Source organism: Dipodomys merriami, unplaced genomic scaffold, assembly GCF_024711535.1.
Source record: "Dipodomys merriami isolate MVZ:Mamm:240054 unplaced genomic scaffold, mDipMer1.0.p SCAF_138, whole genome shotgun sequence".
Lineage (NCBI taxonomy): Eukaryota > Metazoa > Chordata > Mammalia > Rodentia > Heteromyidae > Dipodomys > Dipodomys merriami.
This window is the reverse complement of record NW_027202693.1, coordinates 279,500-301,611: the sequence shown is the minus strand read 5'-3', so window position 1 is coordinate 301,611 and position 22,112 is coordinate 279,500. Positions and strand designations below refer to the sequence as shown.

The following is a 22,112-nucleotide window of genomic DNA, read 5'->3' as shown; positions in this document are numbered from 1 at the left end:
ATGGAGCTACCTTCCCAGCCCCCACACATGTAAATTTTGAAGGACAAGCAAAGAATTTCCATAAAAGGATAGACATGACACGCATGAGTAGATGATGCCACCGATATATGTACTTCTCATTGCCTACTCCCGCTCTACTGTCACATACTGTGGTGACTTAAGGCCAGTCTGTGCCAGGCAGGCTCGAAGTATACATGTTTGAAAGTGTTCACACATGGTGGTGAAGCTATGGTGAGCCACTGTTGAGACCAGATGCAGTAAGGTGACTCTTCCTGACCTTGATGACCTTGATGACCTCGCTTCTGATGACTGATGATGAAGTCAACTTCTTTGACAACCCAGCCTCTGTTCACACATCCACTACCACCAACCCTTGCAAAAACTAAATCTCAAGTGAACACAGAAAAGAAATGACCCAAATCTAGGTCTAGTTCCCCCAGATGAGCAAAAGCATGCAGTCCATATGGGAGAGACGCCCCTTCTCTTTGAAAGTAGTTGCTTCCTGTCAGTCTTGAGAGAATTGTTTTTTCTTAGGGGTTTCTGCTTTGGTCAGGTGGCATGGCCTCTTGTTTAATACATTTCAGTTACATACATACTTTTCCTGATCACTTTAATTAAGATATCCTGTTAGAAACTCCTTGACATTTAGTTGCATTGTTAAGGCACATCCTTTGGCAGATGGTGAACCTGAGATCAGCCAATGGGAGCAGAGGGGTGGGGCCTGCTGGGTTAGAGATAAAAAGGGAGCAGCCTGCCTGCTCTGGGTGCTTGTTTGCCAGAATTTTGGCTGAAGTCACACCTTTCTGCAGAAGTAAATTTTGCCTTGCCAAGTTCCTTTGAAATTGGTGTCCTTATTTCTAAATGAGACCCCAACGTCCCGAGCTATTTGTCTTACAGAACTTGGCTTCTTTCTCTTACTATGGATAACTTTTTTGTCTGTGTGTTATAAGGTTTTAGGCGAGGAAAGAACACGCAGGAGGAGGAAAAGGTGAAGAAAGGAAAGTTTATTGGAGTTCGCTCCCGGATGAACTTCCTGGTCAGGATCAGAGAAGTTGCATAGAGTCTGGTTGTAGCAGGGTTTATATGGCCAGGGTCAGCAGGAAGTTTTAGCACATAACTTGTTTTGCGAGTTCAAACAGTTCCGGGCTAGTACCCCCGAAGGACAGGACGATTGGAACAGGTGATGTATAATTGGGACAGGTGAGGTATAAGGAAGTACTTTTCTCAGCCCCTCTGTCCTCCAGTGGCCTGTCATGTGTGACCAGAACAAAACAAAAGGTCTTAGTTTCAGATTTTTCTTTTTGTTTTTTTTGTGTGCCAGTCCTGGGGCTTGAACTCCGAGCCTGAGTGCTCTCCCTGAGCTTCTTTTTACTCAAGGCTAATGCTGTACCACTTCTGGCTTTACTCTAGTTTGCTTTTTGCTGTTTGGTTTTGTTACTAGTTTATTGAAGATAAGAATCTCATGGACCTTCTTGCTCAGGCAGCTTCAAACCATGATCCTCAGATCTTAGCCTCCTGAGCAGATAAGATTACTCCTGAGACACCAGCACCCAGCTAGTTTCAGATCTTTGACTTATTTCCCAGTGAAGACACAAACGTCTTTCTGTGCATGTTTTAAATTTATTAAGGCAAACATTTCAAATACAAAGGTTTTTTTTTTCCACAGTCATCTTCTGGCATGTCTTTATTTACTACCTTTGAAGTCTCAAAAATCAGAGGCATCTGGGCCTTTTTTGACCTGAAGCTGGATGAGCTGCAGAATTCTAGGGCCAATACCTTGTAGAGGAAAGAGACTGCCTGTCCAATGCTGTTCTGTGCTGGATCCTGCTTCACAAACTCCAGTGTGCTGACAATTCACTCCAGTTCAAGAAATCTGAACCACGACTCCCAAAAGCAGTGAGAAGCTGATGCTGACCAGATTTTTCTAGACATGAGGAGGCTAAGAAGGTACCAAGCAGCTTACACAATGTGCCTTGAAACCCATCTTCTAGAGACCAAACTTCAAGCTGTAGACATCCCACCTGATCCACATGAGAGGATGAAGAAGCCATTGAAAGTATGTTGGGACCAGTGGCTTCCTCAGGTCTCTATCTGGAAAATCACAGCCTAGGGGAGGAAGGGAGCCTCAGGTCTAAAGTTTTCCAGATAGAAATTCCAAAGTAAGTTCTCCAGGCCGTGGCTGGGTCCTGTCCCAAGCCTCCAGTTGCAGCTTTGACAAGACAATGGATCTTCCCAAAGAGCAGACACAGCCTAATCCCAGCTCCTCTGGTGGAGTGCTCCTTCCCTGATTTAGGTGACAGGAAGAGGACCAGAAAAGCTCTCAGGGGAGCAGGTACAAAGGAGAAGAGGGTGGCTTCTCCCTGAGAAGACTACGTGTCTGCTACCCCATTTTCCGGGATAGCCTCTGCTACCCCATTTTCTGGGATAGCCTCTGCTACCCCATTTTCTGAAGCAGCCTTTTGCTGTCCATTTGCTTCCTCCATCAAGGCCTTGTACTGACGTTTGAAGAAGCCCACCTGTGGAGAGGAAGAAGAAAATCAAGGGAAGACCAGACACCAGGCACCCAAGACTCACACCTGTAATCCTAGTTACTCAGGAGGCTGAGTTGGAAGCCAGCCTGGGCAGAAAAATCTAAGAGACTTTTATCTACAATTAACTACTAGGAAAAAATTAAATAAAGCCAGAAATGGGAGCATGGTTCAAGTGGCAGAGTGCCAGCCCTGAATGGGATCAGTTAAGGGAGAATGCCAGGCCCTGAATCCAAGCTCCAGTAATGGCACCAGAAATAAATGTATTTCAAAAGAACAAAAGAAAATCAGAAGGTCCAATACAAGAGAAAAGAGGTTACATAGAGAAAACGAGCTATCACCATTTCTAGAACCTTGGCTATGTTCCCAGCACTAGGAGCCTATACATACTCTCAGATTCCATGGCCAGCAAGTGAGTCATCACAGAAAGATACAAAGAAAGCATCAACCTGGTGTGGCTCCATATTGAATTCTGGGACTGCATTCTATTGTGTCTGCAGTAGGAGGAACATGACCACACAGAGGGAGAAGTTGGTGGAAAAGGGGGAGAGGTGAAAAGAAGTCTGAGATCCAGGTTAGGATAAACACACACACACACACACACACACACACACACACACACAGAGTAGGGGGAAAGGGAGAGAGACATATAACTGGAGACTGGGGACCTTCGAAGGAATAGGGTGTTTCTCACAGGCAGTGACTTTGTTAGTAGAACAAAGATCCTCCCAGGAAGTGACCTTGGAAGGAGGAAGGATTTTGGAAGGGGGACCAATTTTCTCACAGGAAGTGACTTTGCAAGGAGAAAGAACATCCTCACAGGAAGTGACCTTGGAAGGGGGAGGGATTTTTCCACAGGAAGTGACCCAGGACGTATATTAGACTCCCAAATCACCTCTTTGTTTCCAGTAGAAAGAGTAGGATCCCAGCCTGGGGTTTGAAGCGGGCTAAACACTCACCTTGTACAGGATGGCTGTGATGAGAGCCAGTAGCAGCAGGCCACCCACAGAACTGCCCACAATAAAGGGAATAGGGTTGGGCACTTCATATTTCTCCAGCACTGTCTTCATCTGATGGGAGGTGAAACCATCAGGGAGGGTCAGGCCTCTTGACAGGTCAGCTTCCCCAGGAGCCCAGTCTTTAGGTCCCTCCCTTCCTCTCCTCCCAGGCCCTCCTCCAGGGCTGAGATGCAAAAGCATTCATCCATTTAGGGACAACTGTCCTGCCAGGTGCCCGCCTCCACCTCCTACCTCTGGGTCTGAGAATCCCCCAATCAGCACCACACAGCAGGAGCCCCTCACTAGCCTGGGCATTGCCCACCACGCAGGCACTAACTACCTGGGCCTTCAAAAACGCCTCCTGTCCTGGGAGCTGGGAATACACAGACGTGTCAAACGTGATCTCAGCCACCGTCATGACCAACACCTTCTTCTGCAATGTCTGCCAAGGGGGAGAGAGGAGCTGGGGAACAGGATCTAGGAGACCAAGCAGGGAGCTCCAGGACCATCCTGGCTTGAGGATGGCCCCACGTGGATCAGGGAGGAGGTGTACACACCTGACTGACCCAGTCAAAGCTGAGGTTGCCCTGCAGGACAAAGTCCAGCTCCTCCTGGATGCTGAAGGAGGGGATGTCACAGTGGAACCTCAGACACTCTGCAATGGAGCAGTCCTGGAGACAGAGAAGTCATGGTGGACCAACCAGAGGAAGGTGAGTGTGAAGGTAGGAAACAGCATGAAACGGTGAGATGGACGGGAAGCAGCAGCCACGGGTGAATAGAAGGCCGCTCTTCCGTGAGTGTCCACCTGCTGTCAAGCCTTTCCTGAATGAAAGCCCTCAACGTGTGACCTGAGATGGGGGACAGCCCAGAGCCCCCCTCACCAGCACAGGATCTTCCTGCATGCGAGTCAGGAAGTTAGACTGCACGGGAACTAGTCTCTCTGAAGAGCACTGGATGGATGGGTTCTAGAAAAAAGAAATGGAGAGAATAATGTCTCCGTTGGGATCTCAGGAATCCATGATGGATATGGGGCAGGGAACCTAGGATAAAAAGATGCCCAGTCAGGGCCACACGCAGTCTTGAGTACCTGGGGGTGTAAGAGCTCCACTTGTGTCCACACAGCTGCTCCGCCCACTTCCACAGGCACCCAGAAGTCGATCCTCACGGGCAGATCCCTCTGTCCCAGGTTATGCCCCTGCGAGGAAGGCAAGACAGAGCCCTCTGTCAGGCTCCTAGCCCAGCCTGATGTCCAGTGTCTTGGTCCCCACTCAGCCTGAGCTGTGAGATGCCACCACCTGCCTGGTATCCATGCTTCACCATGCTGCTCTGCGCCTGCTCTGAGGCTGAGAAGTTGAGGTATTTGGTGGACTCTTCCTGGCTGGAGAGAAAAGAGGTGAGAGTGAATTTGAAGTCATGGGGAGGTGTCTTGAGGAGAGTCTGGCTCTGATACCATGGGACACGGGGAGTCAGTGGGGCCTTGGGGTGATGGGAACTGAGGTCTGTGGCTGAGCTGGCCTGATAAAGACTCTAGAAGGGCTGGTAGCTCAGTGGCAATGTCCTGGATTTGACCCCCATTACCAAAAAGACTATATGTGTGTATACCTATATATATATGTATATATATATATATATGTATATAGATAGATATAGGTATCTTTATCTCTATGTCTATATCTATACATATCTATTTATATATAATATATATGTATATATTTATACATACACACTAGGTCCTGGTAGCTCATGGCTATAATCCTAGCTACTCAGGAGTCTGAGATCTGAGGATTGCAGTTCAAAGCCAGCCTGGGCTGGCATTGTGCTGACCTTGAGCTCAGGGATATCACCCAGGCCCTGAGTTCAAGCTCCATGACCAACAAAAAAAAAGATGGTTCTACAGGATGTGGAGGTATGACTCAAGTGGCAGAGCACCAGCCTTGAACAAAACAACAACAAAAAAGTGGGGGGAAGCTAAGTAATAGCACAAATCTCAAGTTCAATCCCAGTACGGACACACACACACACACACACACACACACACACACACACACACACACTGACACACACACACACACACACACACACACACACACACACACACACACACTCCTGCCCTGGTTAGGATGGAGGAGAAGAGTGGTTGGTGGCCCCAAGGGCACCAGGAGATACCTGCTGAGCACAGTGTAGACTGCATACTTCACAGGGAGCTCCAGCTGGAAGGAGGACCTGTTAGCCCCAGGTGAGTTGTTGTCACTGGAAAAAGAGGAAAGCCACGTGCACCAGGGCCCCAGAAGGCCAGGCTGGACTGTGACACCCTGGCAGGGGGACACAGGAAGAAGGGGGCACCCCCTGGATCTTTGCCAGGCTCACCTGCTCACATTGGCTGTCAAAAGTACTCTGTTGCCCAACACAGCTTTGGGGGAGACATCAAAAGTAGCCAAGAAGGAAATCTGAGTAACAGGGAAAAAGGAGGAGATCAGGGAGGGGCCAGGCAGGAAGGGCCAGGCAGGAGGGGTAGACATTTGTGCCAGGCTGACCTTTGTGCCCCCGTGGAAGATCACATGGCTGAGGCGGCAGCTGGTGCTCCTCAGGTGCTGGTCCTTGGTCTGGACGCTGTCACAGGTCAGGGTGAGAGGACGCTGCTGCAGCGAGGTCTTGAGCAAAGGCAAGCGGAACAGCACTGATGACTAGTTATTGAGGATTCAGAGAGACTCAGCAGCACAAAATACTGTCCTGGAACCCCCCTGAAGATGATCCTTCTTTGTCTGGGGCTCAAACTCAGGGCCTGGCCACTGTCCCTCAGCTTTCTCTTCCCCCCAAATCCCGATTTGGGCTAGCAACTCTACCACATAGGCCAAACCTCCACTCTCAGCTTTTGGCTGGTTAATGGGGCAGCAAGAATCTCACACTTTTTGTTTCTACCCAGGCTGGCTTTCAATCACAATCCTCAAATCTCAGCCTCCTGAGTAGCTAGGATGACAGGCATGAACCACTGGTACCCAGCTAGGAACTCATTTCTGATAGGCATGTCTTTAAATGCCCAAAGTGAAGTGCATGAGACAACGCCAGCCCTCCCAGACAGCTCAGCCCAGCCCAGCCCTGGTGGCCTATTAGAGGCTGATGAGCCATGGCATCCCAGCCTGAGCGGTGGGCCTAATGCAGGTCTGTGCTAGCATCCAGCCCACTGGCTTCACTCTTTCCCAGGGAGAAGCACCTGGCTGCCAGTCACTCGCCGATAGGAAAGCCCTGCTGGGTAGACAAAGGTAACCGTGGTCCCATAGGAATCCTCGCCATCGTTGGACACTGTCACCTCGACATTTAGGTCCAGGTTGTTCCCCACCACCAGGGTCTCCAGGCTGCATGTTGGGTTGGGAAGACCAGATGATTCTGTGACTGAGGGCATACATGGTATAGGGGTGTCCCATGGGGTATGTGGGGGTGAGGGGTATTAGATAGACAGGGAAGGAGGCATTAGGGCTTCCAAGTTCACCCTGCAAAGTTGAAGGTGACATCAAGGTCATCCTGGCAGATGTGGTCAGCTCCACAGTTCTTCTCAAAGGGGAGCTGAGAGAAAGGCAGAGAAGGGTTTTCTGGAGATCTTGGGAGAGCTCCCCCTGCCCCCCAACCACCACAGAGACCCAACTCACATAGGCCGTGAAGTAGGTCTGGGCCTCCTTATCCAGCACAGGACTGAGGTCTCTGAAGGAACTGATGGGCAGGCCCACTAGGGAGAAGTTGAGGCGCAAGGTGATGGGGGTTATGGCGTCTTCCACACAGTCCTAGAGGGTAGACATGGAAAAGAAGTGTTAAGGAAATCTGTGTCCAGTCTACCCATCTGTAAGGGGGGATGATGACAACTCTGATATCAAGGAGCATTTTTCAGCCTGTCCCACAGAACCTGCCCACTTCCCCCGCAGACCCCTCACTTTGCCCAAACACTACCTCACACTGTACCCAGACGCCCGCCAGCCCTGGCCTGCTCTTTCCTCTGAGCCTTTACTACCACCTAACATCTGTTACCTCCAAACTTATTGGGAGGGATGGGTGGTTTTGTGTTGTTCCTTCTTTGTCTCCGGCTTCTAGGATAGAGCCTGTCTCCAGAGAGCAGAGACACAAGTACATGCTCTATAAAGCCTGGATCAGCCTAGAGCCACAGAGCTCTCTCAAACAGCCCTATTCTCTTTCCCAAAACCCAGCTGTGTCACCTCTGGCCCTTGTAACCAGACTCCTTCATTCATTCACTCATCCAATTAACACATGTCCAGCACCACCTGCATGCTAGGCCCTGTGCTGGGGCTGAGCTCCAGGGAACAGAACACACCCTGTTCTTTTCTCTGGCCAGACTGCTGCCTGCCCCCTCACCCCAACCCCTAACCAATGATGCCCACCCACACCCCTATCTGTGTCCATAGGAGGCCCTCTTACCGGGAGGAGTAATTGCACTTGTTTACAATGCTGGTTCAAGCCAAGCACTTGAGTCCACCTCAGAAGCCGGGTGTTTGAGTCCTTGAAGATGGCCCGGGGAATTGGCCGGCCAGGATCCAGGGCCAGGTCAAAGGTCACAGAGCTTAGAAGGTTACCTGTAAGGAAGGGAAAGCAGAATATGAGAAGCACTGGGAATGCCGGGGGGGGGGGGGGGACAAAAACAGGTGATCTAACAGGAAGTCCTGGGCTAGAAGGTTCCAGATGCAGGGGAGGGGGAAAGGTCCTGGGTCACTCACCTAGTTGGTGCTTAGAATTTTCAGAAATGTGAAGGCAGACATTGGCATGGCCCAGTGCCTGGACAGAAGCCACCTTCTCCTGACACTCAAACACAGTCCTGGCGATCTCTGCAGATGAGAATCGGATGTCTGCCGCCACTTGGAGGACAGGTCGGCTCCTGTGGGCAGACACTGGGCTGAGACAATGTGCTGGCTACTCCCTGGGAACACTAGCCTGACGTGGGGAGGCCCGGGGCCCTCACCCAGACCCAGGACCGAGGAGGAGGAGCTGAGAAAGGTTCTCACCTGAGCAGCAGCACTTGGCCCTGGGACCCCACGGCCAGGTCCACCAGTCCATCCCGGGTGAGGTCCTGACCCCCACTTAGCGACTGCCCAAAATACTGGAGACTGGAGGAGAGCTGGGAGGCCGGGATCCTCTGACCAGGAGAAAGGGTGAGCGGGGATGAGGAGAAGATACTGATGAGAGTACCAAGACTGGTGCTCTACCAACTGAACTACACAAGCCACTTCCAGCTTTTTGCTGGTTAACTAGAAATAAGAGTCTTCCAGCTTTGTCTGGTTTTGAACCATGATTCTCAGGTCTCGGCCTCCTGAGTAGTTAGGATTATAAGCATAGGCATGAGAAGTTGATGTCCAGCTCAGATATATGTGTGTGTGTATTTGTGAATATAGATGTGATTCAGCAGTGATACTAGACACTAGACACTGTGCTAAAAATGAATTATATGTCAGGTATCAGTGGCTCATGCCTGTAATCCTAGCTACTCAGGAAGCTGAGACCTGAGGATCTCGGTTCAAACTAGCCTGGGCAGTAAAGTCCCAGTGAGACTGTTAACTCCAATACACTACTCAAAAAGCCAGAGGTGGTGCTGTAGCTCAAGTAGTAGAGCACTAGCCTTGAACACAAAAAGGCTCAGGGACAGTGCCCAGACTCTGACGTTAAGCCCCAGGACCAGCAAAAAAGAAGAAGGAAAGAGAGAAAGAAGGAAAGAGAGAAAGAAGGAAAGAAAGAAGGAAAGAAAGAAAGAAAGAAAGAAAGAAAGAAAGAAAGAAAGAAAGAAAGAAAGAAAGGAAGGAAGGAAGGAAGGAAGGAAGGAAGGAAGGAAGGAAGGAAGGGAGAGAAAGAAAGAAAAAGGAAGAGAAAGAAAGAAGAAAGAGAAAGAAAGAGAGATGATAGAAAAAGGAGGGAAGGAGAAAGGGAAGGGAGAAAGAAAACAGAAAGGAAGAAAGAGAAAAAAAGAAAGGAAGAAAAATAAGGAAGGAAAGAAAATGAACTGTACAACTCGGGAGGAGGAGAGGAGGGCCAGGAGGGGAAAAACTCGGAGAAAATGAGGGAAGTGGTGACACTGTTCAAAAAGAAATGTACTCAATACCTGACTCAAGTAACTGTAACCCCTTCATACATCTCCACTACAGTAAAATATATATATATATATTATATATATTATATATATATATATTCTTTGGCTCTTGTTAATTTGGAAAAAAATCTATTTAGATATTCATATGTATATGCACTTGCATGAGTGTATTGTGCGTGCATATGTGTGTGCATGTTCGTGTGTGTGTGTGTGAGAGAGAGAGAGAGAGAGAGAGAGAGAGAAAGAGAGAGAGAGAGAAAGTGCTGGGGCTTGAACTCTGAGTCTCATACTCTCACTTAACTGTTTTGCTCAAGGCTAGCACTCTACATTTGAGTCACAGCTCTACTTCCTGCTTTTTTTTTTTTTTTTTTTTGGTAATTAATTGCATACTTTCCTGCCTCAGCTGGCTTCAAGCCTCAATCCTCAGATCTCAACCTTCTGAGTAGCTAGGATTACAGGCATGAGCTACCAGCCTCCTAGATGTGTAGTTCACATATTTCAAGAATAGGATAAAAATCATGCACCATCCAGGGATAAGAGGACAGACTCCAAGTTCACAGATTTCAAGAATGGGATAAAAATCATGCACCATCCAGGGATAAGAGGACAGACTCCATGAGACTTAAACTTATGAGCAACAGGAAACCACTGAGAGACTGAGCACTGGGTTAGGAGTCAGAAATGACCATCCCTAATCCTGGACTGGTCAAATTTCATCTGGAAAATCTATTTGCTATGGAAGTAAAGCTGTGGCTCAAAAGTAAAGCTGTGGCTCAGCCTTGAGAGAGAGAGAGAAAAAGCTAATTTGAGAGTATGAGGCCCTGAGTTCAAGCTCCAATACCTACACACACACAAACACACACACACACACACACACACACACACACACACACACACACACACACACACACACTCAAAGATGAAAAGTGAAACAGGTTTGCTGAAGTGTGGCTTGTATAGCTTGTACATTGTTGGGCGATTAAAAAGCCTGTATGGGAAACTCCTGAATCATAAAATTGTGCTACAAAGTAGTACATCTATCAATCAAATTGCCATTTCTTTTCTTTTCTTTTGTCAGTCATGGGGCTTGAACTCTGGGCCTAGACGCTGTCTCTCAGATCTTCAGCTCCACCACTTGAGCCACAGCCCCACTTCTGGTTTTCTAGTGGTTTATTGGAGATAAGAGTCTCATGGACTTTCCTGCCCAGGCTGGCTTTGAACCGCAATCCTCAAATCTCAGCCTCCTGAGTAACTAGGATTATAGGCGTGAGCCACCCACACCTGGCAAGTTGTCATTTCTTAATGCCACAGGATTAAGATGCTACAAAAGGGACCATGCTGGGAAAAAGGGGCTCACTTTCCTAGTGACTGTGAGAAAAAGGAGAGAAAACGCAAGCCGGCAGTCATGAAACACACCCACAGGGCCTTACCTGGCTGTGTACAGGGCCCAAGTCCAGGCCTGAGGTCCCGTGAAATATGTAGACGGCACCCCGGTTCTCCTGCTCCCCTGGAGCTCCAATAGCCACGTCTGTCAGCTTGTCCCCGTTCACATCCCCCAGCACTGTCAGGGCCGCCCCAAAGCGGCCCCAGGGATGGCCCTGCTCCCCATGGAGAACAGACTCACACCGCCACCGAGCCCTCTGCACAATGAAACCAGTGTCAGCACAACCCAGCCTCCCCCCCCTCCAGCCCCCACCCTGCCCGGGCCCCATGTGCCACTCACCCCCCTGGGCATGGGGCACACGGACACCTGGCCCCCTCGCGTCTGCTCATAGTAATGCGGGGCCCCAATGAGGATCAGGTCGGTGTTGCCATCTCTGCTGATGTCCACGGAGCACAGGGAGGCCCCAAAGTAGGAGCCAATCTGGAGGGCAGAGTCTGAGCTTACCTGCCTGACCCACCCCCCCAGCCTCTCCCTCATGAGCCCAAACCCCATCCCCTTCTCTACCCAGCCACATGGCCCCGTTGAGGTCCACCCCCCCCCCATCTCACCCACACCCACCTGGGTCCCGGGGACCTCAGCATTTGGCTTCCATTGCCCCACGTCCTGGGTGAACATGACAACCTTCCCCGTGTGCTGGTGCCGAGGGGCCCCCATGACCAGACTCCATGTCCCCTTCCACAGGGCCAGCTCCATGGAGTAACCTGAGGAAACCGGGCCTCAGCTCCAAGGCGTCTCCCCCACTTCCCAGCAGCCCCCCCCCCCCCCCGGGGCCTTCCTCACCTAGGTAGGAGTCTCTCATGTCCACACTCTTCTGAGACTCATTGATGAAGGTGGGGGCCCCACTAGGGGGGTACAGGAAGGCGCCTCCAGACCAGCCAAAGCTCCCCACAGCTCCCAGAACCGGTCCATCCTGGGAGAAAAGGATCAGAACTGAGCAGGCCAGAGTAAGAAGACAACCTAGTCTGAACAGAGCCTGCCTCTCCCTTCACGCCACCAAGCCCCTCCTCCTTCCTCTCCCTCATCCTCCATCCTCAGCCTCAAAGGGACCACTCACAGGTGTGAAGGCCGCACTGAAGCCTTCTTGGGCCATCTCCAATTCGAAAGAACTGCTACTTCCCATCTCTGTACCTGGAAAGACACCATGACAGAGGCTTCAGGGAGATAGATGGGCTTTTCCAAGTCCAAGGAAGACACTTAGAATCTGCATCTTACTACAGCATGAGTGCCCAGGACCAGCATGATGACTGAGGACATTTAAAGCCAGTAGCTCCCAGTCTGACATACCCTCAATGGCAAAGATCTTCTCTTTCAGCTTGTTTTGAATCATCTTCAGTGCATCGAAGTTCTCCACATGAAATACGTGTTCCTGGGAAGGACTCGAGGCAATGGTTTTTAATTCTGCCTGAGAATGTGCATTTTCAAAAGCCTTTCCAACCTGTTCCCAAAAGAGACCAATTCACCATGAAAATCATTCATGGAAAAAGCTGACCTGTAGCCAGGCACCAGTGGCTCACACCTGTCATCCTAGCTCTTCAGGAAGCTAAGATGTGAGGATCGTAATTCAAAGCCAACTTGGGCAGGAAAGTCTGTGAGACTCTTATCTCCAATGAACCACCAAAAGCCAGAAATGGAGATGTGGCTCAAAGTGGTAGAGCACTAGCCTGGAGCACAAAACCTCAGGGACAGCACCCAGGACCTCAGTTGAAGACCTAGGACCCATAAAGAGAAAACAAAACAAAACAAAGAACTATGCATGTGGGTGATACTGTCTTCCAAGACCCCTACTGGGTCCATCCTGCAAGATAAATGGGGGAAAAGTCCTGGAGATTATCAAGGAGGTGAAGAAAAAGACAATGGGTCTCTAGATGACGACAATTGTCTTCCTGCTTTACAGGAAATGAGAGAGCTGGAGGGAAGTTGTCTGCAAAAGGCCGGGGGGGTGGGGGGGAGCTGCCAGGACCTACCCCGATGGCATAGCGGAAGATGCCCGCCTCCTCGGCCTTGGGGATCACGTCCTTATATTCCATTTTGTCCCCTTCTTTCCACCCATCAGTGATAACGATGAGGATCTTGGTGGCATCTTTGCGGGCTCCATTTGCAGCAGTGAACACATTCTTTCTGTCAGGAAATTTAAAAGGTGGGGAGGGGTCCTAGTCAGCCATCAGTGGCTCACACCTATAATCCTAGCTACTCAGGAAGCTGAGATGTCAGGATCCTATTCAAAGCCAGCTCAGGCAGAAAAGTCGGCAAGACTTTTACCTCCACTTAATCAAAAAACAAAAACAAGAATAAACCAGCTAGAAGTGGAACTGTGGCTCAAGTAGGAAAGCACTGATCATGAATGAAAAAGCTCAAGGACAGCACCCAGGCCTTGAATTCAAGCCCTAGGAATCCCAGGAAAAAATTAAAGCTAGGCACTGGTGGCTCACACCTATAATCCTAGCTACTTAGGAGGCAGAGAGCTAAAGATTATAGTTCAAAGACAGCCTGGACAAAAAACGTCCTGTGAAACAGTTTTTTGCTTTTAATGCTAGCCCTGGGGCTTGAACTCAGGACCTGGGTGCTGTCCCTGAGCCTCTTTGTGCTCAAGGTTAGTGAGTGCTCTACCACTTGAGCCATAGTGCCACCTCTGGTCTTTTCTAACTACTTTATTGGAGATAAGAGTCTCACGGACTTCCTTACTTAGTCTGGATGGGAACAGTAATCCTCAGATCTCAGCTTCCTGATTAGCTAGGATTAAAGCCGTGAGCCCTGGGTGCCCAGGACCTGTAAGACTTATCTCCAATGAAGCACCAGAAAACCAGAAGTGGCACTGTGGCTCAAAGTACTAGAGCATTAGCCTTGAGCAAAAGAGCTCAGGGAAGACTGGGAAGGTAGCTCTGCAGCAGAGTGTCTTGCCTCCCACGCATAAGGCCCTGGGTTCAATTCCTCAGTACCACATAAACAGAAAAAGCCTGAAGTGGCGCTGTACCTTAAGTCATAGAGCACTAGCCTTGAGCTGAAGAGCTCAGGGACAGCACCCAGGCCTAGAGTTCAAGCCCCATCTTACACACACACACAGGCGCACACACACACACACAGAGAACTCAGGGATGGCACCCAGGCTCTGACTTTAACCCTACTACTGACAGAAGGAGGAGGAGGAGGAAGAAGAGGGGGAGGAAGAAGGAGGAGAAGGGGGAGGATGGGGAAGAAGGAGAAAGGGAAGATATTTTTTAAGAGGGTCTAGAGATGGAATTCTCCTTTTGGAGAAGGTGGCCACATCCCTTCCCCTGAGAGACTTCAGTTTCTATTCAGTTTCCCGCAAAGTTGGTAAACTGGTCACAGAGTTTCCATCTCTGGATATTCAACTGAGGGGAGGGGAAGCAAATGAGGCCCAGTGGAAGCCCTGGGTGCCTTGAGAAGGATTGTGAGAGATCAGGACTCACCTGACTGTGTCAATGGCTGTGGCAGTGTGGGTGAACTGTTTTAGCTGATATATAGACTTCATCAAGCTCTCGGGGTTGGGATTGCGGGCAAAGTCCCGGAAGGTGAAGTGTATCTTGACACTGCTGGAAAACTGCACCAAGGAGAACTGACAGACCCACAGAATGCTCAAGACTGAGACTCTTTCCTTAGCACCCCAACACCACCCAGCCACGCCCTGCAGCATGGTCTCCCCGCCCGCCAGGCCACACCTGGGCACTGGATCCCTGGAACTGGCTCATCACAGCCTTCACGAAGTAGAGCATTTTGTTGAAGTCCTTACGGAAGATGCTTCCTGAGCCATCAATGAGGAACACAATGTCCTGTTCCTGCTTGGGACACTCTGGAAAAGAAATCCTCCAAAGATCAGGCCCCAAAGCCTGGGACCTTGACATCCTAGCCAGGAAAACTCATTCATTCTTCCTAACAGCCTTCTCCAGCCCCCATGTGGTGATCCACGCCAGGCAATCCAGCTGGGTCCTCTCCTTGTCAGGGGCAGGGCTTCCCAGTCCCCTGGCTGAGACACAGGGCATTCTCTTCAAGTCTCAACAAGAGGCCACAATTGACTCAAGTCCTTCACCCTGCATAGCCACTGACAGCTCCTCTCATCTGGAGGTGAGACTCAAAGCCACCTCCTTCCACCCCAGCCATTGTGCCCCTTTCCTGAAATCTGATCCCACCTCTTCTACACACCCTCGGTGTCCAGCCAGGAAAACCGTGTACCTGCTCTGCTCATCAATTACAGTCAGTGCTGATGTGTGTGTGCGCGCGCGCACGCGCAAGTGCACATGAACATCAATACTGGGGCTTGAACTCAGGACCTGGGTGTTGTCATTGAGCTGTTTTACTCAAGTTTACAACTTGAACCACAGCTCCACTTTTGGCTTTTTGCTGGATCGTTGGAGATAAGAGTCTCATTCATTCTCCTGCCTGGGCTGGCTTTCAATGTCACTTCTCTGATCTCAGCCTCCTGAGTATCTAGGATGACAGTCAGGAGCCACCACAGCCAGACAAGATTCCTTCCTTCTCTTATCCACTCTGAAAAAGTACCTCTGACCCCACTGCACCCCCAATTGCACGTGTGGTGTGAGGTCCCCAGAAGAGCTGGTGGTCCAGAACACTCACCCTGCAGGGCAGCTGGGAGCCTTTGTTTCTGCAGGAAAGATGAGGTCAGCAAGAAGCAGAACCCAGTCAAGTGGAGGTTTTCTCTGCATGCCTTCTGCACCATGGGGCCACAGGCCTAGCAACAAAGGGGGCTGCTAGGAGGGGCTGCCTCTGCGGAGCTCCTATCCCAGAAACTCCACCCTCCACAACACACACACGCTTAGGACCCTCCCGTGATGCAGGGCAACTCACCAGGAGCTGGGATGGGTTGGTGCCAGCTGCCAAGGACAGACCTAAGGACATGTTCACAGCCTCTGGAGGCACTGGGGAGATAGATAAGCACATGTTACCACCAAGACAGAGGAGATTGTGTAAGAGATTGGGTGGGAGGTACAATCAAGACACTCAGAGCCTGGCAGGCCAAGGGATCTCTGAGTCCTAGCAAAGCTGAGGAAGCGCAGGGCTGTAATGGTGAGAGGCCTTCAGGGGTCTGCAGACAGCACAGAGCAGAAGCTGGCAGGCAGGAGTCTTGACCCCAGGGCCTGGGAGCCAGGACCCAGCCAGGGGCTGTGGCTCACCCTGCAGCTGGAGGGACTTGCACTGGCCTGTGATATAGTCACACTGGTAGAGGCCGCCTGTTTGGTTGGTGGCTTTTATCTCCCGGGGGGCTCCAACCACCACCCTACAAGGGAGACAGAACACTGTTGTTAAAGGGCAGAGAGAACCAGGCATTGTGACTCACACCTGTAATTGTAGCTACTCAGGAGGCTGAGATCTGAGGATCGAGGTTCAAAGCCACCCTAGGCAGGAGAATCCGTGAGATTCTTATCACCAATTAACCACCAGAAAACAGGAAGTGGCGCTGTGGCCTTAAGTGGTAGAGTACTCACCTTAAGCTGAAGAGCTGAGGGACAGTGCCCAGGCCCAGAGTTCAGGCCCACAACTGGACCCCCCCCCCAAAAAAAAAGCTCAGGGACAGCACCCAGGCCCTGATTTCAAGCCCCACAACAACCAAAAGAAAAAGTGGAGCTATTGTTCAGTTACTGAGTACAGCTCTGAGCAAATAATAATAATAATAATGATGATGATGATGATGTTAGAGTCAGTGCCCAGACCCTGAGTTCAAAGCCCCAGGACTCTCTTTATTTCTCCCCTCCTCTCTCTCTCTCTCTCTCTCTCTCTCTCTCTCTCTCTCTCTCTCTCTCTCTCTCTCTCTCTCTCTCTCTTCTCTCTACACACACACACACACACACACACACACACACACACATATACAGAGATACAGACAAACCAGGCTTTGGTGGCTCATATCTATAACTAGGTACTCAGGAGTCTAAGGATAAAAGTTCAAAGCCAACCCAGGCAGAAAAGTCCATAACACTCTTTACTAGCAAAAAGCAGAAAGCAGAGGAATGGCTCAAGTGATAACATCCCAGCCTTAAGCAAAATAAAAAGTCAGATGAGAGCACAAGGTCCTGAGTTCAAGTCCCACTCCTGAGAGAAAAAAAAAGTGGGGTGGGAAGACAGTAGAACTCCTGAGCCTCAAATGGAGACTAGCTACCATTTGAACTCTGCATAGGTGGAATTGTTTTCTCTTTCAGTCTCTACAAGATACCTAATGAATATAGTAGCTATTCAATAAACGTTTATTGAGTGGCTGGCTCCTTCTAAGACTGCTATGAAAATGTTCTCCATGTCCACCTATAACATTCAGGTCACAAGGGCTGGCACTCAGTAGTCACTCAATAAATGTTAGCTGTGATTTATTCAACAGCAAGCCAGCCTGGGCAGATAAAGTCCTGGAGACTCTTATCTCTCATTAACCCAGCAAAAAGCTGGGCTGGAGGCATGGCTCAAGTGGTAGAGCACCAACCTATTGTTGCAGAACTAGGGAGGCACAGGACTCTGTACAGGGAGCTCATTCACCACCTAGTTCTTACCAGGAACTGCCATATTGCACCACACTGTATCCAAACCCAGCACTTCTCATATGAAAGCTCATTGGGTTTTCTGTCTCCAGGTTGAAACCCAGACAAGCAGCCAAACCTGGGGAGGAGCAAGAAGAGAGCTTTGGAAAAGGATCATCTGTTGCCTGACCACTCCCCCTCCCTCCCCACTGAGCTCCATCTCCCTGGCCTCCACTTCCCCATGCTCTTCTAGGCCTAGTCCCTCAGAGTCCCCTGGCTTGCCTGGGCTTCCTTCTCTACTTCCCATGAGTCACAAATGCTCACCACCCTTACCATCTATAGTCAACTTTCCATTCTTTTCTACAGACCAACACTCAGGCTGTGAAGACAGCCCTCCCCACCTCTTCCTCTGGGGCTTCTCGAGAAAGGAGTTAGGAAAACACAGGGACACTCTGAGTGGGCACAGAACCAATCCATTTCTTCTGCCTGCTTTAGGAACCTATGGAGCTAGGTGCCAATGGCTCACGCCTATAATCCTAGCTACTCAGGAAGGAGGGCTGAGGATCGCAGTTCAACTCCTACTGAGACAGAAAAGTCCTCGTGAGACTATTTATCCAATTAACCACTCAAAAACAAAAATGGAAGTGGCACTGAGGCTCAAGTAGTAGAGTGATAGCCTTGAGCACAAAGACTCAGGAACAGTGCCCAGGCCTGAGTTCAAGGCCCACCCACGAAAGAAAGAAAGAAAGAGAGAAAGAGAGAAAGAGAGAAAGAGAGAGAGAGAGAGAGAAAGAGAGAGAGAAAGAGAGAGAGAAAGAGAGAGGGAGGGAGGGAGGGAGGGAGGGAGGGAGGCAGGGTGGGAAGGCGGGAGGGAGGGAGGGTGGGAAGGTGGAAGGGAAGAAAGGAAGGAAGGAAGAAAAGAAGAAAGAGAGGGAGAGAGGGAGGGAGGAAGGGAGGAAAGAAGGAAGGAAGGAAGGTAAAAAAAGGAAGGAAGGGAGGAAGGGAGAAACAAAGGAAGGGAGGGAGGGGAAGGATGGAGGGAGGGGAAGGATGGAGGGAGGGAAAGAAAGGAAAGGAAAGGAAAGAAAAGGAAAGGAAAGGAAAGGAAAGGAACTTCTAGACTATCAAGTCAGCTGACCTCTCATCCAGCAAGCATCTCAAGACCTCTCCCCAAATGGCTTCTTTACCATCCACTCCCTCTATGAATACTAGGTCCCAAACCCTGCACTCCAATGTTAAATTTCTCTCCCTACCCTGACCCTGCTCTCAGCCTTGGCCGTGTAGGGCTGGGATCCCAAGTCCCCCTTCTTGAGAACTCAGACTCACCCATGGTCAGGAGGAGAGCTATGCAGGGCCCGTTCATGGCTGGAAAGTCAAGCTCAGAGGTGGGTGCTCTGAGCATCTGGACTGCAAAGGACTGAGGAAGAAATGAGAGCAGAGAGGTGATACGGGGGCTGGAGCCAGGAGGGAAGTGGTCAGCTTGAGTCAGCGATCAGAGTCCTGCCTTCCAGGCAGGACTAAAATGGATAAAGAAGAGACTAGGACAGCCCACACATTCAGCCCAGAGATTCCCTCATCAGAGATGACTTACCTCCATGGTTGGGCTAAGATGGATGCCACTCCTCATCTTGCCTTTACCCTCTCATACTGGCAGTAGGCTTCCCTTCTCTTGAAATGCCAGTCAGCCCAGGGAGTAGAGGGGGCTGATGCCAGCCGTCCAGGGCCTTGAGGGAAACCCTCCACACCTAGCCTGGAAGTCTCTAGGCCAAAAGGTGAGCACAGACCGGGCATTCATTCATTCACTCCCTCTCTCGTGCAGTGACTGTTTATTCAACAAGCCAAATTCAAGGCCTGGTGGTCTGAGCCCTTTGCTAGGTGAGAACATACTTCATTACACAACCCTGGCCCTGAGGTCAGTGCAGAAGGCTAATGGGTTAAAAGCCAGAAGAGCTGTTACAGAGCAGATGTGTTCCCTCACCTCTGCTGCAAAGGTCAAACTCAGGGCCCTCCAGGAAAGTTCCCCAGAGGAGGCAGCTGTTGAATTGTAAAGGAAAATGATGTCCAGAAACCACAGGGAAGGGTGTTTCAGAAGGGGCCAACAGATGTGGGCTAGGCACGAAACAGGACAGCTGTGTGTGCAGTCAGTGTGGTCAACCATGACAGTGGGAGGTGACATGTGGTAGGGGATGAGGTCACCTTGGATGGGGGTGGGTGGGGGGTGGCGCAAGAGGAGGAAGCAGATCTTGAGTCCTGGAAGTCCTCTTACAACATCTTGGTTTTGTCCTGAGGACCAGGTGGGAGCTTTAAAGGGAATTAGCAAAGGTGGAGACCTTCAGACTCCTCTTTCAGAAAGCTAGAAAGTGACTCCCAACCAATAGCCAAGTTCCAGACACAGCCTACAAGCCAGTCAACAGCCAATGATTAGGCTAAGCACTAATCATTCCTGAAGTCCTAGATACTCAGGAGGCTGAGATCTGAGGATCACAGTTTGAAGCCTCCTCAGGCACACAAATCCAAAAGACTCATAGCTCCAATTAATGAGCAAAATGCCATAAGTGGAAATGTGGCTCAAGTGGTACAGTGCCAGCCTCCAAGCAGAAAAAGCCAAGTGAGAGCAAAAGACCCAGCGTTCCAATCCCAGTACTGGCAACACACACACACACACACACACACACACACACACACACACACACACACACACACACACACACACACACACACACACACACAGATGACTGGATAAAGAAAATGTGGTATATTTGTATACAAGGAAGTTTTATTCAGTCAAAAAAAAAAAAGAAGTTATGTTGCTTACAGGAAAACCAAGGGAACTGGAGATCATAATGTTCTGTGAAATAAGCCAGACTCAGAAAGTCAAGTGTGGCACATGCTTTCCCTCACATGTGGAATTGAGGATGTAGAGAAAAAGGCACCGAAGTAAAGGGCTGGAGCAATTAGGGACAGGGAAGGGGAAAGTAGGGGAGTGTAAGGGGTAATATCATATACGGTATATACACATGCGCATCGGAGGGAAGCTGGCAGGGGGACACAGAATCCGCGGAAAGCAGGTGAAACATGACAGCAGAGAGGCCCATCAGCTGCACTGGACACTGCTGAAAGTGAACTAAGCAACTCAAGGCCTGTGATGGGAGAAAGGACATGAGAGAGAAAGAGGGAACAGCCGATATTAAGCAAAAAGAAAGAAATGTACATATCACCCAATCTAGGTTACTGTTAATGTTTGTAGAGTTCATAAACTTTGTAGATTAGAATGATGATGATTGTCATCGTGAAGGTTAAAATGTGTTGGTGACTTTAGCTAAGTATAACTACACTGTTGTATTGTGAAATATATTGTAGTTACTTAAACTCAATAAAGACATCTTTGGGCAAAAAGAAATGGTAATAAAGGAGGAGAATAGGATCAAAGGACATGTGTATGCATTTATGTGTATGGAAATGTCATTGTGAGACTTTATTACTTTTGAGGATTTTAGTGTTGGTTGTTGTTTTTAGGAAGTATTTCTTTTTTCTTTTCTTTTATCTATTTATTGGTTTTTTGCCAGTCCTGGGGCTTGAACTCAGGGCCTGGACACTGTCCCTGAGCTTCTTTTGCTCAAGGCTAGCACTCTACCACTTGAGCCACGGCATCACTTCCAGGTTTTTTCTGTGAAACAGGTACTGAGGGGTCAAACCCAGGGCTTCATGCATGCTAGGCAAGCACTCTACCACTAAGCCACATTCCCAGCCAGGAAGTATTTCTCTTATTTTTTAATTGATTACCTAAGGCCCAGAACTTGGGATTACATGCTCAGCTTCCGCTATGAACTGATCTTCCAGATCTCCTGATGTGTTGGGTACTGCTTTGATGATACTGGGGTTTGAACTCAGGGCCTCACACTTGCTAAGCAGGTGTTTTACCACTTGAGCCATGTCCCCAGCCTGTTGGGCCACTGCTTTGGAAACTCAATTAATATTCCTTTACTTTTCTTTCTTTCTCTCTTTTTTTTTAGTTTGTTTTTTGTAGGTCATGAGGCTTGAACTCAGGGATTGGGAGCTATCCATGAGCTCTTTGGCTCAAGGCTAGTACTCTACTACTTAGCCATTATTCCACTTCCCTTCCAGTTTTCTGGTGGTTTATTGGAGATAAGAGTCTCATGGACTTTCTTGCTTGGGCTGACTTTGAACTGTGATCCTCAGACTTCAGCCTCCTGAGTAGCTAGGATTACAGGTATGAGCCACTAGCACCTGGAGATATCTTTGTTTTTAAATGATAAGAAGATTTTTTTTAATTGAAAGTCAAAAGTGAACTAACTGAAAGTCAGGACATTCAGAAGGGGGTCTCAGGGGGCTGTGGGTGGCCAGTTAAGCCATGAGAAAAACCAGAATGGAATGCTTTACTTGGTTTCTCATTTGGCTCGCTTGGTTTATTTTAAGTTTTCAGTTCCCTTTTCTGCAGAAGGGATGTGATTTTTTTTTAAGTCAACACCTCCTACTGAGGGTGGAAAGTTAAAGTAAAAGAAGAATGTGTGGTTTTCTTCTTAGGTGTTATTATGCCATGATGGATGGATGACAGGTGGGCGGGGC

General features: G+C 49.4%; 1 protein-coding gene across 1 annotated transcript; it reads right to left on the bottom strand.

The window, feature by feature from the left end:
* Nucleotides 1-899: 899 nt before the first annotated feature.
* LOC138825566 (integrin alpha-X-like) lies at nt 900-19,188 on the bottom strand. The gene is made up of 31 exons (XM_070020213.1): nt 19,117-19,188; nt 18,852-18,942; nt 17,559-17,664; nt 16,197-16,300; nt 15,871-15,941; nt 15,640-15,754; nt 14,727-14,857; nt 14,478-14,623; nt 13,014-13,167; nt 12,334-12,484; nt 12,104-12,177; nt 11,830-11,959; nt 11,608-11,750; nt 11,329-11,469; nt 11,036-11,245; nt 8,530-8,660; nt 8,245-8,402; nt 7,949-8,103; nt 7,171-7,302; nt 7,014-7,087; nt 6,738-6,879; nt 6,061-6,177; nt 5,894-5,973; nt 5,693-5,776; nt 4,826-4,904; nt 4,614-4,721; nt 4,408-4,491; nt 4,084-4,197; nt 3,867-3,968; nt 3,488-3,598; nt 900-2,516 (listed from the first exon to the last, which is right to left on the bottom strand). Exons 1-31 carry the CDS (start codon nt 19,150-19,152, stop codon nt 2,370-2,372), a joined length of 3,621 nt encoding a protein of 1,206 aa, XP_069876314.1. The 5' UTR covers nt 19,153-19,188; the 3' UTR covers nt 900-2,369.
* Nucleotides 19,189-22,112: the final 2,924 nt, after the last annotated feature.